This window comes from Polyodon spathula, chromosome 18 (genome assembly GCF_017654505.1).
Source record: "Polyodon spathula isolate WHYD16114869_AA chromosome 18, ASM1765450v1, whole genome shotgun sequence".
Taxonomy (NCBI): domain Eukaryota; kingdom Metazoa; phylum Chordata; class Actinopteri; order Acipenseriformes; family Polyodontidae; genus Polyodon; species Polyodon spathula.
The window spans coordinates 29,451,720-29,467,366 of record NC_054551.1 but is presented as its reverse complement, the minus strand read 5'-3'; the positions used below and the strand labels follow the sequence as shown (position 1 = coordinate 29,467,366).

Here is a 15,647-nt window from a genome sequence, read left to right as displayed (position 1 = left end):
AGATGACTGACTGTGCTTATGCATCGCTTTGTCAACAAACAAGACAGGTGTGCATGGTCTCTGTGGGTGCAATTCAGATACTAGGTCATGGACTGTACTTCCTGCACTATACGAAGCAATGCTGGACAATTGAAGACTGACTTTGCAACTGGCCTTTTACTTGAAGGCCTATCCTGAATATGACACAGCTTTCATATCAAGTCAGAACTTTCCGCTATAATAATAAACCTCTGCTTATAAATTCACCATGACAAGTTCCATCAGACAGACGTGTTAAACGTCACATTCACAGACCTCACTTGGCTGGAGAATCAAGTATTATTGGAAATGACTGGTCTGCTTTTTAAAAAGCAGTTCACATCCAGCTGTGCAAAGTCAACAAAGTCCGCTACCCAGGGTGTAACACCAGCAAAACGAAGAAAGTGATTGACGCACGAAAGATCCAATCAACCTCAACAGCGCATCGGCAAACCCCAAGGGCGGAGTCTTTGGTAGACAGAAAATAAATATAATTGGAGGGGAAATGAAACGGCACCGCCTCTTGCAAAGCATCATCACGTGATTTTCCTTAGCAACGGTTGGATGTCGGCAGTCGCTGGGAATAAAAAAAAAGGTTGCAGTCCGTTCAGTCTGTCAGGTTAGCCTGAGGAATTTTGACCTGCACGCTGCAGTTGTGTCTGTAGCAATGTGTTTATTTTGAAAGAAAGGGGAATAAAACACTAGAAAGAGTAACACATTTTCATTAATTAAAGTGCGCAGGCTTCAGAAAACATGAGTCTCCCTAACCCCGGGTAAGCAAAACAAAATTTTAAAAATGAAATGTATAATGAGAATTTTACCTAAAAATAAGAAGACGACAGCGAAAAGCATTGTATATTTATGTTGTATTCATGTTGGCGTTGCTTTAAACTGTTGTTTACGTTGGACTGTATATATGTGTATAATACCAAAATATAATATATATATATATATATATATATATATATTAATATATTATATATATATATTCTATATATTATATAACTTGAAGACTTGAACCATATTAAATCGTCATATGTATAAAAATTCTATTCGCTAAGGTGAGTTGGCTCAATATATATATATATATATATATATATATATATATATATATATATATATATATATATATATATATATATATATATATATATATAGTATATGTTTTTGTGGTTGATAAGGAGGTTGTGTGGTCCAGTGGTTAAAGAAACAATCTTGTAACCAGGAGGTCTCAGGTTGAAATCCCAGCTCAGCCACTGACTCATTATTATGTGACCCAAGTCACTTAAACTCCTTTCAGGTGAGTCGTCGTTGTAAGTGACTGCAGCTGATGCATAGTTCACACACCCTAGTCTCCTATCTTGTAAAGTGCTTTGTGATGGTGTTCCACTATGAACGGCACTATATAAAAGTAAAGATTATTTATTACTGTAATATTAAGTCACTTAAACAATTTATCTAAAAATTGCAGCTGAGAGTTGTATGAAAATGTAAGCATCCTGATTTTGCTGTACAGGTTAACAGCTAAATGTACAACTATCACATTTTGAAAGCCTCTGTATAATTGAGCAAGTTTAACAACATATTTTGTTCCATTGTCCTTTATTTTTCCAGAATTGGTCACTGAGAATCCTCTTTTTTTCTCTTTTTCTTTTCTGTTTAGCTCCAAAGAGGAGACAGATAAAGCTATAAACACATAGAGCTCCCGGGTTAAGTGTCTCTTCCAGCTTTGCTCATACAGTACAGGTTATTTGATACAGTAATCTTATACTTGACATGATTGTTTAGATCCTGTTTTCTCTAGTACAGTTGCATACATTAGGGAATTGGTATTGGTAGCTGTGGATCATGATTACGGTAGTTATGAAAGATTTGATACAGTACACTTTGACCTAAAACAGAGTAAAGGAAAGGGGTGAAAACTAGTACAGTTCATCTAGAGGTCATTGGATAAAATGATTGGACATTTAGTCAAGAATACGGTTATTTGTCCTCGTCTTGGAAACATGTTTCACAAAATAAGAATACAGATGGGTACACCCCACATCAGACTGTACAGTAGCCTATATGTGTTTCTTGTTGGTCCTGCAAAAAACAATTGAAGCACAGACACACACTGGCTTTAAACTAATCACCCTCATCTCACTATGCACCTTGATACTGTGTCTTTTCACTGTAGGCAGTTAAACAGCATAATGTCAAAAATGCAATCTGTCTTATATGGGATGAATGTTTTTGTTTTGTTCCAGGAATTTGGTAGTATACAGAACTCCAAATGGAAGTGTTCAATATGGGCTCAGTCAGTCATAACAGCTTTGTAGTGCTGGTGGCAGAACTGTGTTTACTTTTTTCTTGTACAGGTGTTTGTTTTGTTATCTATAGTATCATAGCAGATAATGACAATCAGTAGATTTATATGCTTGCACTTTTTTTTTTTTTTAAACTGATTTAATCTCATTTAAACTTTGTTTCCCTTTGTCCAGTTATGGGAACTTAGAGAGGTTTTCTACACTGAACTATTAGAAAGTAATGCAACTTGGTAGTGAAAGGCGAAAAGCCAGGAATGTGCTTTGATCCACTTGTTAAGATTTAGGATCTAACCAATTGCATGACCTTAGGAGCTGTTACCAGGGAATACTGTTAAACAAGACAAACCCTTCCTATAGTCCATGGAGAGAACTCTGCAATAAAGTGGTGCAGCATTATCATTAGCTCCATGTTGCTTACTTCTTGAGATTATAGTTTAACCAGCACTACAAATAAAAAATGTATATTTTAAAAGCAAACAAAATACCTGCGACTAATACATTTTAAGTTGCTGTTTCAAAGTTCAAAGACTTCTGTGAAGTGGATGTATTCAAGAATGCTTGTATCACACTATTTGTTACTAGGGTCCTAAAATACATGGAAAAAGTTACATTTCTTCATACAGTATCTGCTTTAATTTAGTGTGCTAGTATGTTTGTATTAAATGCATTGTATTTAACATTTCTATAAACTCTTATTTGAGAGAAAGGAGAAAATGGCTATGTTTAGTAAAAATGCATGAGGACATTTATTGTATTATTACACAAGGTATCACTAGTTAATGGCACATGGTGGTAGCCTGGAGCTCGCCTGTAAAACTAAAGAAGTTCTGTTAAGACTGATATTAAGCAATCGGTTTCCATGTACACATTAAACAAGTAAGAAACTACAACATGTGGTGCCCCCACAATTATAGTTACCATGTGGATTTTAGGCATCTTGTACATAGCCTTAATACAGGATCATCATAATCAACTACTTTGTCAATTAATGATTCCTAAACCACTGCTTTTCAATAAAATAAAATTTTAAAAAAAAACTCTTCCTGGAGGCGGACAGCAGCATTAATTCAAGACATTTTGTCACATCACAAGCTGTGGCATATCTGTGTTGAGTTGAGCCTCATCAAAAAGAATCCTAGGTAACTTCCTTACTTTTTAACTCAAAAGAATAGTTGCACTCAGGTGAATAATAGTATGCTTTCTTTTAAACAAGCTGTTTACCCTTTAATATTCCTTGACACACACATGCTGCATTTGCATGTCAATCCATACAAACAAACATACTAAGAGAGAACCACATGCACAAGTTTGACAACTTGGTGGGACTGAGATACAAAGGATAAAGAACTTGTAATGGTCACACAATGTACAATACGTTTGTCACTAAGATTTAATTTGAGCTTGGAATCTTAAGAATTCTAAGGTGTACACTAAAGAAGCTAGATAATACATTTGTTTACATGACTTTCTAAGTTTCTAATAAGTTTTAACTTATAAAGTAATTTGAATGAGTACTGTCAGTTTAAAAAAAATTGTGAAGGGGAATCATAATCTTTCTTGTATAACTATGCAGTGTAAATGCTCTAAAGAATGTTTATATTTCAATTATAGAACACTTGCTGCCTACAACAGTCTAACGGATAGACACCTGACAGGATACTTCAGTAACACAAAAATAAGGAGACATCTTCAGAAAGTTGGACTGGTATGTATGTTGAGTTCGAAACATTGACGCACAATTGCAGATTTTAACGTTTCATCCTTAAAGGTAAATTTATTTTCAGAGAATCAAGTGGGAAGCAGTGAGAAATGGTGCTGTATTTAATGTGCAACAATGTGGAAGTGAAGATAATGAAACTTAAATGAGACATGTTTAGGATTTCAATTTTCTACAAAACTGCAAAATACAACCTAAACGCTTGACTGATATTCAGTAGAGAGGCTAAAGCCACATCGCAGTTCATCAGGCTCACCCGGCTTTCCTGTTACATTCATCATCTTCGGGATTTGTTTACCTGCAGAGACCAAACAAACACATTTCATCCACAGCTTGGCTGTGTCCCAACTCTATTGAATTTAATTGGTTTAGTGTACTTGTTAGGAATACAGTATGTCATATAATATATTTTAATACATCCTTGTGCCTTGTGACTGTAGATTACAAGACATGGAAGAATTGTACCAGACAAAGAGTACAGGCATAACATAATGAGGAGGGATCATCAAAAATATGTGCGAGAATGTCTGGCACAAGCCATCTTTCACAAGGTGCTTGACATGGAGGTAAAGTCATTATATTTTTGTTATACACAGTTGTTTATATGACTGTAATTAAATAATAAATACAAAAAATAAATTACGTGCATAATACTAGTGCAGCTAGTGCAGAATATTAATACAAATATAAAATAAATTAATTGCTGATTTAAATTCCTCACACAAAGACTGTCCCCTCTGATTTTATACTGAGTTTACATTAGTTGTAGTTGACTATTGAAAAAGAAATGAAAAGAAAATTCAGGCTTCCCTGAAAACTTGAATGCAGTAAGGTCAAGATATAGAGGTTGAAAAGTTACAGAAGTTCAATATGTAGTTATGAGAAACATGTAGATTGGAAATGTTCTTTAACTATTTTACTTTAATAAACTATTTTAACATTTCTGTCTTCTCAAATTAGAGACACAATCAAATAGAGATAAAAAGGAAATTAGAAGATTTTGAACGCAAAGAACGGGTGCAGAGGATCAAGGTAATTTATCCCAGAAAGTTCAGTTTGTAAATATTTCTATTTTTTGTTTATTTTTTTTTAACTTCAGCAGGTTAGAGTTATGAGATCAATAACATTATCCATGAAGCACATACAGTAGGATTATGATTTTTATTTGATGTTACCATCAAACTTGTTAAACCACTTTTCATTGTGAAAACAGAACAGAATTGTACTGCAGCACTTATCTTTTAAAGGTGGATCGAGCAAAGAGATATAATGAAGATGTTGTCCCTTTACTCTCCCCACGACCACCAACTGCCCCCAAAAATGGCAATGCCTGTCAGTCTGGACCAGAGGCTAGTCAGTCTGAAACCTCAGAACCCGTAAGTCATGCCCTGCACAGAAGGCTACTGTTGGGAAAATATTTTCTATTGAATCATATTTTTGAGCTTACAGTTTTTTCAATGATGGATTATAACAAGCTTCAATAGAATAATTGAGTATATCCAAATAATACATTTTATGTTGCATTTTGTGGGGAAATGAGAAACAGCACCAGAAATTAAAGGAAAGAGTCATTTAAAAATGAAATACATTCATGTTTGCGTTTTCCTGTTGAGCAATTAGTAACTAGCTGCTAAGAAATCTAAAAAACAGACCTGGAACAAATATAGTTGTATTGGATATTTTATTTGTAAACACTGCAAATAGTTGAAATATTTAAATATATATGCTTGAATAAATCAATTTTATTTTTAAATATTCAAATATTAATTGCACAAAGTCAAACATTATTTGAAAATATTTTTAAAAATTTGCAGAAAACAAATACTATTTGAAAATATTTAAATATATGTAAGTTATTTGAAAAAAAAAAACTTCAGCTATTCCCAAATAATGAAAAACTAAAATCTGATTATTACCCTAAATGTATAATTATGTACCATGTCTTGAAATTACCACATGGTGGTTGAGGAGGATTTCTATCAAGGAAAATTCTAAACATTTTCAATTCAATAACTTCAAAACAGGCCATTAAACCAGTGGTTAAAGATATTTCATTGTTTTCAAATACTTACCAACTGAAATTAAATATTCAAATAATTCAATTACTGTATTCCTTCAAATTTAGGACGCCCTCAAATTTAAGGCGCAGCCCAAATTTACCACCCTTAATTTGAGGAAAAAATAAAACCTCAAATAAATATGGATTTACAAAGATACAACCTCAATGACACTGTTGTAGTGTACAAAACTGACACGAAACAGTGTTGTTGTAGATTAACCACGGAGCTCACTTATTGTGCTGCTTACTGTATAATACTTAAGATGGCATCTCTGTCGTACACATGCCACCACTCACTTACAGCATCACACATCCTGGCAACAGCAAGCATGACACAGCACTCCACGACACCAGGCAACATGTAACCCAGCAACCACAACAGCACTGAACATTGCTTGGCATGTCGAAAAAATACGGGGGTCTTATCAGCATTTCCAATCTCTCCAAGCTGGTACTGTTTGTTAGAAATGCTGAAATTGTAAATGTTTCTCTTGGAATTCCTCAGGAAGCTCGGTTTGTTTTTTGTCAGCAGTAAGTGACATTACTGCTTGTGTATTCGGGCAGACGCCTTTGTAGTCTTTTCTTGGCAGTCAGTCATGTTGCTGTTTGTGTACTCGGGTAGTCACGTTTTTTGTTGGTAATTTTAATACATACATCACTATACTGTACTCTAATTTATGACACCTGCTATTTCTGAGAAGCAAAAAATGGTTGAAAAAGCGCGTCTTAAATTCGATTATAGACAAATAACTTTGCAGGGAGTTCTATAACTACTCTTTAAACCTTGTCTTTATTTTCAAAGTTTATTGACAAAAAGATTTGATACGGACATGTACAGGCTCTGTGATTCTAAAGAATGGTATGCAATAGTAGACACCACAGTAGCTATAGCTGTTGTATATACAACATGCAGTGTAAGTTGTATTGAAAAGCAGGAAATCGTTCTGACCGGAAACACATGTAACTTCGCCAGTTCTCGTAATATGTAATTGGTAAAACAGTAAGTCAAGTAGACAAACGTGTTGGTTTTATTAAGTGTTACCTTATAACCAAAAAACCCACTATTTTTGTACTGTATATAAGCAGGAACACATTTCAGGCTTATAGCTGAAATATTGTACATGCATAATACAAATTAAGCCATAAGTATAATTGGCTTTGAGTTCCTTGCACATTTGTCATTTTAGGTTGCAAATATCTGTATGCTGGCAGAACACGTTGCATGTTTGTGGGCAGCCACATTTTGTTTTGCATGCTTTGCGAATTATCACAGAATTGTAATAGCCATGCATTTTTTATTATCCCTATTAAGCTGTGAATTGCAGGAAAATCTTTTTTTGATTTGTTTTTTTCAATCAGAATTCTACTTCCCCTCGACCATGCACTGCACCTGGAAAAATACAGAGGCCTGTTCTCCTGCAGCCCATACAGAGCAATGGCACTGCAGCGTCTGCCAGAAGAACATACCCAGGCTCCAGACAGAAGGGCCATAGTGAGAAGACAGAACACCATTTAATCTATTCGGTTAGAAGCCTGTTATTAAGACACTTTGTTTTACATTTCAGTTAATTCATGTATTTATTCAGAGTGAATGAGCTCTTTTAAAGCTTGCATGTGTTTACCCTCAGAGCATGTTTAGATGTTTAGATTCAGTATTGCCTTACCTTTGAAGCTTGATGATGTAATCAGGAGGCAGTAGAATAAGAAATACAGTGCATTGATTCAGTAATTCGGTCAGACCATGTTGGCCATAAATTTACTGTAATCCAATGCAAAGACTATTCACTAATTCATGTTTTCATGTTTTTTTTATGAGTAAGTCATATGGCAAAAGGAAGCACTGTATAGATTTTACTTGCAATTTAAAACATCAGACGATAATGGATAGGGGTTCAGTTAGTTTTTAAAACATTTCTGGACTGTTATTATTTTACAGCTTGACAGGGAGGCAAGGAGGCACATTACCTCAACAGATTTTGCCAGTGGAATCTCCCCTTACCGACTTCCAGTTATTAACAATTATGTAACTCCAGTTCCACCTCCCACCCAAAAAAGGGACATAACCTTTAAAGGAACCTCTAATGGAATGAGAAGGGGTAGAAAACTACGACCTACAACTGCACCAAACGGAATTGAAGAAACAAAGGTAAACAATAATGATATAAGTGTAGAATAGTATGTGGTACTACAATACTACTGATTTCCTTTCATTTGATTGCAAACTGAGGGCCAGAGGTAATGCATTTGAAAGAAGAGATTTTATCATCATAAAAGTAAAAAAAAAAAAAAAAAAAATACATGATCTGTGACTTTTCTGAATCTACTTTTCCGTGTAGGATTCTGCTAAATTCCACAAGACATCTGTGCACAGTAATGTTGCTGTCACCATGGTGTATTTCGGAAAGAGTGTTCATTTGTCTCATGATGACACGGACTTCAGAGATGAAGTGAAAGTTTACCAGCAGCACTGTGGTGGACAAAATCTCTGTGTTTACAAAGGAAAACTCTTAGAAGGAGGTCAGTAGCAGTAGTGTTACTTAAATCAAGCTTAACCAGAAACAAATAAACTGTCAACAGATTTGTTTATGTGTATTGTAACTATAGTGTCTTTACTCACTGGGGTTTATTTAATCGTCTCAACAGAGTTAAATCTAAATACAGCTGCCCTTGCTGACTCTACACTGATGTGCTCCGAGCTGCCCTTTACTATGTGCAGTATGGTTATATATTAAACATTAGAACAATATAATGCAAATTGTCACATACTTTGATAGCTCATGACATGGTCTTGTTATACAGATGAGCATAACAATCTACAAAATTATCTGAGGTACAGTACAGAGTTTCTTTTTATGTTGCAGAAACCTTTCAGTTTGTCTCCAGACGCCACCACAGTTTTCCTTTCAGTCTTACCTTTTTCCTGAATACAATGCAAGTTGATCGGCTCAGTTCTTGCTGCGAATTTAAACATCGTAAAGGAGCAAGATTGGGAGGAAAACATGGGCACTTTGGAATTGCCAGTGTTGAAGGAGCTTCCCCGTGTTACAGGTCAGAATTTCCAAAAGTGTGATCAGTAGAACTATACAGTATGTACAGCTCTTTATTAAAACATAAATTACTGTGCCAAAAATAATTGATATTCACCTTTATATTGAGTTTCTGTAGTAATTGTTTTACAAAAAAAAAAAAAAATACTTTTACAAAAGTTTTCATTATCTATACGTTATTTAGGTAGCATTTCAACAACAGGTCAAAATCTGCACTGTACAAATGTATTTTGTACCTGCCATGATATACTGTGCATTGTACTATATATGTGCACCTCTATAATTTGTCTTCAGATGTATCATTGCTGTGGGTTTAGATAAAAAACCCAACCCTCCGCCAAAAAAGATAAAAAAGGAGGTAGAAAAAGAGGAGTCGACTAGAGATCAGGGTAAAGAAGACAAGAGCTGCAGTGAGGAAGAGATGCCTAAAGAAGAGAGCATATTAAATTCCTCCTTGAGATCTCCGCACAGAGAAGAAGATATTGAGGAGGAAAATCAGATGGAATTAGAACCCAAAGAAGAGAATGAGATACCTGAAGTTAATCATGATGGAAAATTCTTCCTACCATGCTTTTGTTACAGTAAATTAGAGTCAGTCTGAACTCATTATTATTATTATTATTATTATTATTATTATTATTATTATTATTATTATTATTATTATTATTATTATTATTATTATTATACATGGTGAATGATAACACAAGAGTAACACAAGTTCTCTGAGAAAAACAATAAGCAACAAACATTTTGTAAGAAATTACCTCGGCCACATGTCCTCTGTGGGATGTTAGACATGGTAGACTGACAGCTCTCAGTAAGGAGAGGCTTAAGAGACAACAAAATCATTCAGCCAAGCGAATAATATTTTGCTATCAGTTAATTGATACCATTTTGCTTTTAGAATATGATGACGATTTTGAAGCAGATGAAGCGAGGCCTGATGCAAAAGAAGAGAACAAAAAAGAGGCTGACATGAATGGCAGGTCATCAACCCCCTCTGATGATGAAAGGGGTAATTCTGACACAGAGGAGACTGACTATAAAGAGAAACAGAAGCACCATTCTGGCATTGAGGATGATAGAGCCAGCTACTCTGACAGTGAGGCAGAGGATAGCAAACAAGGTAGATTACCATTCTTTGATATATTTGAATAACCCTTAGATTTAAAAACGTCCCTATATAACTTCAGTAATTAATCCTTCAGAAATCTTTACAAAGTTCAAAGTGCCTGTACTAGTGCAGTCACTGAAAAGTGATATCCTGTTTCGTTTTATTTTGTTGGCTTGCACAAAAGCTAAAAGGAGGGCATGCCCATCTGTAAGGCTTTTTTTTCTTAATCTGACCCGAGAAGATGAACTGTAGAAGTAAACAGTGTCTTTCTACCCAAGTCTCTAGTTATCTTTTCATTGTAAGTACTGTGATATGAATCAGTACAGATAAATTACAAACTTTGCCTGACACAGTCTGTTCAGTGTCGTCCGAGTTTTAATGAATCTTGACAAATGTAAAAAAAAAAAATGTTTTTCTTTTTTTAAAAGTATGTATTATTTATATAGGTGGCAGGAGAGCAAGGTCATCTGACTCATCTAGTAGCTCGTATTCTTCAAGCTGCAGCAGAAAATATTCAGAAAGTGATAGTGAAGGGGCAAAAGATGACGTGAAGAAAGAAGAAATCAAAGCAACCTCCAGCTCTGTATCCAATACTGAACCAAGAAGTGAATGCGAGGCAGCAAATGATGTGGAGGACCAGGTTAAAAATGAGGAGGCTGTATCTGACAATGACAAAGAACAACATACCCACGAAGAGGCGAAACAAAGCGAGGGTGCTGAGAATATAGAAATCAGCGATCAGGTTTCTGCAGAGTACCAACAAACTGGTGAGGTACAAAGGGAGAGTGCTGTGCTCCCTGTTTCTGAAAGAAATGAAGCTGTTGAACAACCAGACAGCATGGAACAGCCAGGGAGTGCAAAAGACGAACATGGCATTACAGATTCAAAACCAGAGGTGCAAACCGAGACAGCTGTTTTTGCTGAAGCTGAAAAACAGGGTAATAGTAAGTATGCTGGCTCATCAGAGCTATCATGTGACTCTTGCATGTGACCTGGCTTTTAAGATTTTTTTTTCTTTACTGTGTGCCATTTTGTTTTGTAAATTGATATTCATTTTTCTTGTGCATGTAAAATATTTGTCTACTCATTTGTGGAAGAAAAGATTGAATATGTGTGTCAAAATTATCTTCACAATTTTCTGTAAATTGTGTCTTTTGATTTGATGTCACTTTCTGCCTTTTTCAGTCTTTGCTGTTTGCTGTCAGAGACTTTTGGCTTTCAATTCTATAAGTCATGTATTACTGTGTATAACACAAATTGAAAATATGCCAATTGTGGCCCAAAAATAAACAAACAACAAATTACATTAGTATTCATACCCACTAGTAATACACAGTAAAGCATATACCTAGAAAAGCTAGATGTCAAAATTGTGGACTGTCATAAAATGTAAATAATGTTAAACTTACTATTTTCTATGGATTTTTTGGCATAAACAAATGTTGTAATATGCAAACTTTTACCTACATTCTTAAATAATTATTCTTTAACTTAATATAATTATTTTATAACTTAAAAGTTAAACTTTTTTTAATAGAGCCCACTATTGCATGTATTTCAATTGTTAACTCAATGTCATCTATTTATTCTGCTTCTGGATTGCAAACAAAGGGACACATTTATGACGAATTAGTAAGCTTATTACTGCATACATTACTCTAAACTCAATATAGCAATATGGAATGTAATCGGTTATGAGAAAGTTATGAGCTGTCAAATTATCCTAATACAACAGATATTGTTGTGAAAAAAACTTTTTTTGTTGTTTCGACAACAAATTATTTTTTTTTAAAGATTAATTTCTAGTCTCTGTAAAAAGTTTTTTGTGTGTGTGTGTTTGTGTGTGTATATATATATATATATATATATATATATGTGTGTATGTATATATATATATATATGTGTGTGTGTGTGTATATATATATATATATATATATATGATATATATATAGATATATATATAATTATAAATAATTAAAACAATTTTTAAACTAACAATGATTTTGTTCAAATTTCATTTTTTTTTTTAGTTAATTTATGGAATTCTTATTTTGAACAAATAAATATAATCTGACCAAAACTAATTTAAACGTCTTATATGATTGTGTGCAGATAGTTGTTTCCCATTACTAAACAGAACAAAACACCATAACACTAAAATAATAACTGAAGAAGGGGAGGAGTGTTACAACGTCTTTACAGGAAAGTGGTTGCATGAGAAACCTAGACAGTCAGAATAACAAAACCATGGTGTCCCATTTTGAAGGTCTGTTTTGCTTGCTAATTTCTAAAACAGCAGTTATAGCATTTTCATTGGCAACAAAAGTGTACATTTTGAAAAAAAAAAAAAAGATTCTTTTTCTGGCTTCTAGTTGTGTTTTTTTTTTTTTTCAGTTTGCAGAGATTTACCCCTGCATGAAAATGACTTGAATGTTATCCATAACTGTTAGCAGATAACGAAATATAACATAAGGGTCTCTGTGTGCCTTGTTCTGTAGGAAATGTGTCATCCTGTATTCTTCTCTTTTAATATTTTTGACGTGTTTGTCTGCTCTTTGTTTTTTTCGCTGCATTTCGTAAAAAGCCATGTCAGTAAAGGAGAAAATTGCAGGCGCTATACTAAACGAGGCACGTTGCAGTTCTGAACCAGAACCAAGTGATTCCAGCACTGATGAGGATGATGAAATGACAAGCGCAGCAAGAAAATCATATATAATAAATATTGGTATGATGTCTACTTTTAAGATCAAGGTTATCTTGTTTTTAAAAAAAGTAGAAAATACTCATTTTATGGCAATGAGACTACACATGGTCTTACACCATTGATCTTAAGAGCCATGAGTACTGGGTTATGTTCCCTGTTCTAGTTAAAAAAAGAAGCCTATAACTTGTAAACTTGCATAGTCCTAACGAAAATCTGAAAAAGTAAAAAGACAGTCTTGACAATGTACCTTCACTTTAATAAAGGCCTTAACTACTTTGCAGTACAATAAATTACTTTATACAACGGCTTGGGAAAATCACAATCCGTGACTGGTTAAATTGCATCACGTGACTGTGCTGGAAAATTGTGCATATGCATAGCTTACATGCTAATGAGACGCTTCGCACAGTGTGAATCACTACACACCACAACATTTTAAAATACCATCACAAACTGCCATTTATTAATATCAAACCACTGCCACAAAATGAGTGACACACCACCAATTTTCTTTGATATATTTGGGGGCTAAGCTCCAGTGAAGACAGCAGTCCATCTGTACAACAGCAACTGTCAGCATTTAAGAAATGAGGTACAGATAAGTGAAACAGAAGAAAACAAAGATGAAAAAACACAAAAAAAAAACTACAATATGGGCTGTTAATGTACCTAAAGACTGGCTTAAAGGAAAATGTATGGACATTAATGTTAGGGAAATAAAGTCCCAAAAATTCAAGAGCATTCTGAGGGAATTTTATACCAGTGCAAGAAGTTCAACTGGAAGCCAGTACGCAGTCTCCAGTTTTTTTAATGTTGAGAGCGGGACTGAAAATATTTTTTAATGATGCTTAAATAGCTAGACAATTGACAGCGAGTATAAAAACAGCAATAATGTCTTTGTGTCAGTCATAAGCACAAAACTAGGACAAAACAAGTGGCTGATCCTAACAATGAAAACTTGCAGAGTTTCATGTTTGCAAAGCCTGATGACACCGGTTGAAGGGTGCTGTGACAAACTTGAATAGTGGATAGCTATATATATAATATATATATATATATATATATATATATATATATATGGCAATGATGCCTAAACTTGAGCACAACTCGATACAAAATCACTGCTTGAGGGTTATACGTGGGTTATAGATTACATATATGTATACCGCTTATAGTGACCTTGCATACTGTAATACAAATTTAAAAAAACGTTAACAGACAGAATTTAAGCTGAAGTTAAGCAGAAGTACTGGCTAGATACAGATCAATTTGTGTGTCCTATGTAAATGAACAAAACTACTGCCAGAGCTGATGGTTCACATTTTGTTCCAGGTAGTGAAGCGAAAGGTGCTGTAGCCTTTTCATTAATGCAGCTGAAAAAGGAAGACGAATCAGCAGTAAACCCTGAAGATGCACTTGTTAAAGAGGATCAAACTGAATTGACTAAAGACAAAGACACTGAACTGAAAGAAGAGGAACCCCAGGAAGAAGCTCAGAAAGGAACACAAACTGTAGGAGATAAGCATGATAAGGAGAATAAGGCAGAAGAGACCGATCCTGAAACTCAAGTAGATGAGATTGAGCCTGAGCTTAAACTAGGTGAGTCTGGGGCTAATGTAGAGCCTGAGACAAAGGCAGAAGTGACAGAGCCTGAGTCTAACATAGATGAAGTAGACAATGACGCCAAGATAGAACAGACTGAGCCCGAGTATAACACAGTGGAGGCACAGTCTGAGGCTATGACAGAAGAGACAGAGCCTGAGGCTAAGACAGAAGAGACAGAGCCTGAGGCCAAGGAAGTGGAGACAGAACCTGAGGCTGTGACAGAAAAGACAGAGCGTGATGCTAAGGCAGTGGAGGCAGAGTCTGAGGCTAAGATAGAAGAAACAGAGCTTGAGGGTAAGTCAGAGACAGAGCCTGAGGCTAAGACAGTGGAGGCAGAGTCTGAGGCTAAAACAGTGGAGGCAGGGTCTAAGGCTAACATAGAAGCAGAGTCAGAGACTAGGATAGAAAAGGCAGATGCAGACACTGAGACACCAAAGGAAGAGCCTGATGCTAAGACAGAAGAAACTGAGACTAAAGCAATGGAGGAAGAGTATGAGACTAAATCAGTAGAGAAAGATCCTGAGGGTAAGACAGAGGAAGCAGAGACAGAGGCTGAGACAGGAAAGACAGAATTTGAGGCCAAGACAGTGGAGCATCAGCCTGAAGCTAAGACAAAAGAAACTGAGACTAAAATAGCAGAGGAAGAATATGAGGGTCAAACAGAAGAGACACAGTCTGGGGGAAAGGGAATGGATGCAGAGCCTGTGTATAAACAGCCTAAGACTGAGTCAGAGCAAACTGAGACTGAAGTAGTAGAGTCAGAAGCTGAGGCTAAGGCAGGGGAGAATGAGCATGAGCCTATGACAGTGGAGACAGAGCTTGGGACTGTGACAGTGGAGACAGAGCCTGGGACTATGACAGTGGAGACAGAGCCTGGGACTATGACAGTGGAGACAGAGCTTGGGACTGTGACAGTGGAGACAGAGCCTGGGACTATGACAGTGGAGGCAGAGCCTGGGACTATGACAATGGAGGCACAGCCTGGGACTATGACAGTGGAGGCAGAGCCTGGGACTATGACACTGGAGACACAGCCTGGGACTATGACAGTGGAGGCTGAGCCTGGGACTGTAA

At 35.6% G+C, this 15,647-nt stretch overlaps 1 protein-coding gene across 1 annotated transcript; it reads left to right on the top strand.

The window, feature by feature from the left end:
• The first annotated feature begins 279 nt into the window (after positions 1 to 279).
• erich3 (glutamate-rich 3) lies at positions 280 to 11,929 on the top strand. Its single transcript, XM_041277447.1, has 12 exons — positions 280 to 791; positions 3,939 to 4,032; positions 4,485 to 4,610; positions 5,005 to 5,076; positions 5,292 to 5,420; positions 7,463 to 7,627; positions 8,040 to 8,249; positions 8,440 to 8,620; positions 8,965 to 9,151; positions 9,445 to 9,731; positions 10,055 to 10,276; positions 10,711 to 11,929. The coding sequence occupies exons 1-12, from the start codon at positions 772 to 774 to the stop codon at positions 11,253 to 11,255; spliced, it is 2,238 nt and encodes a 745-aa protein (XP_041133381.1). The 5' UTR covers positions 280 to 771; the 3' UTR covers positions 11,256 to 11,929.
• The last annotated feature ends 3,718 nt before the right edge of the window (positions 11,930 to 15,647 follow it).

What these genes read in the sequence shown, in the direction of transcription:
- erich3 (XM_041277447.1), top strand. Translation starts at nt 772, where the DNA reads ATGAGTCTCCCTAACCCCGG. An exon ending in AGGAAAACTCTTAGAAGGAG is followed by an intron (nt 8,621 to 8,964) that starts GTCAGTAGCAGT and finishes TTTATGTTGCAG; the next exon opens with AAACCTTTCAGTTTGTCTCC. An exon ending in GGAGCTTCCCCGTGTTACAG is followed by an intron (nt 9,152 to 9,444) that starts GTCAGAATTTCC and finishes ATTTGTCTTCAG; the next exon opens with ATGTATCATTGCTGTGGGTT.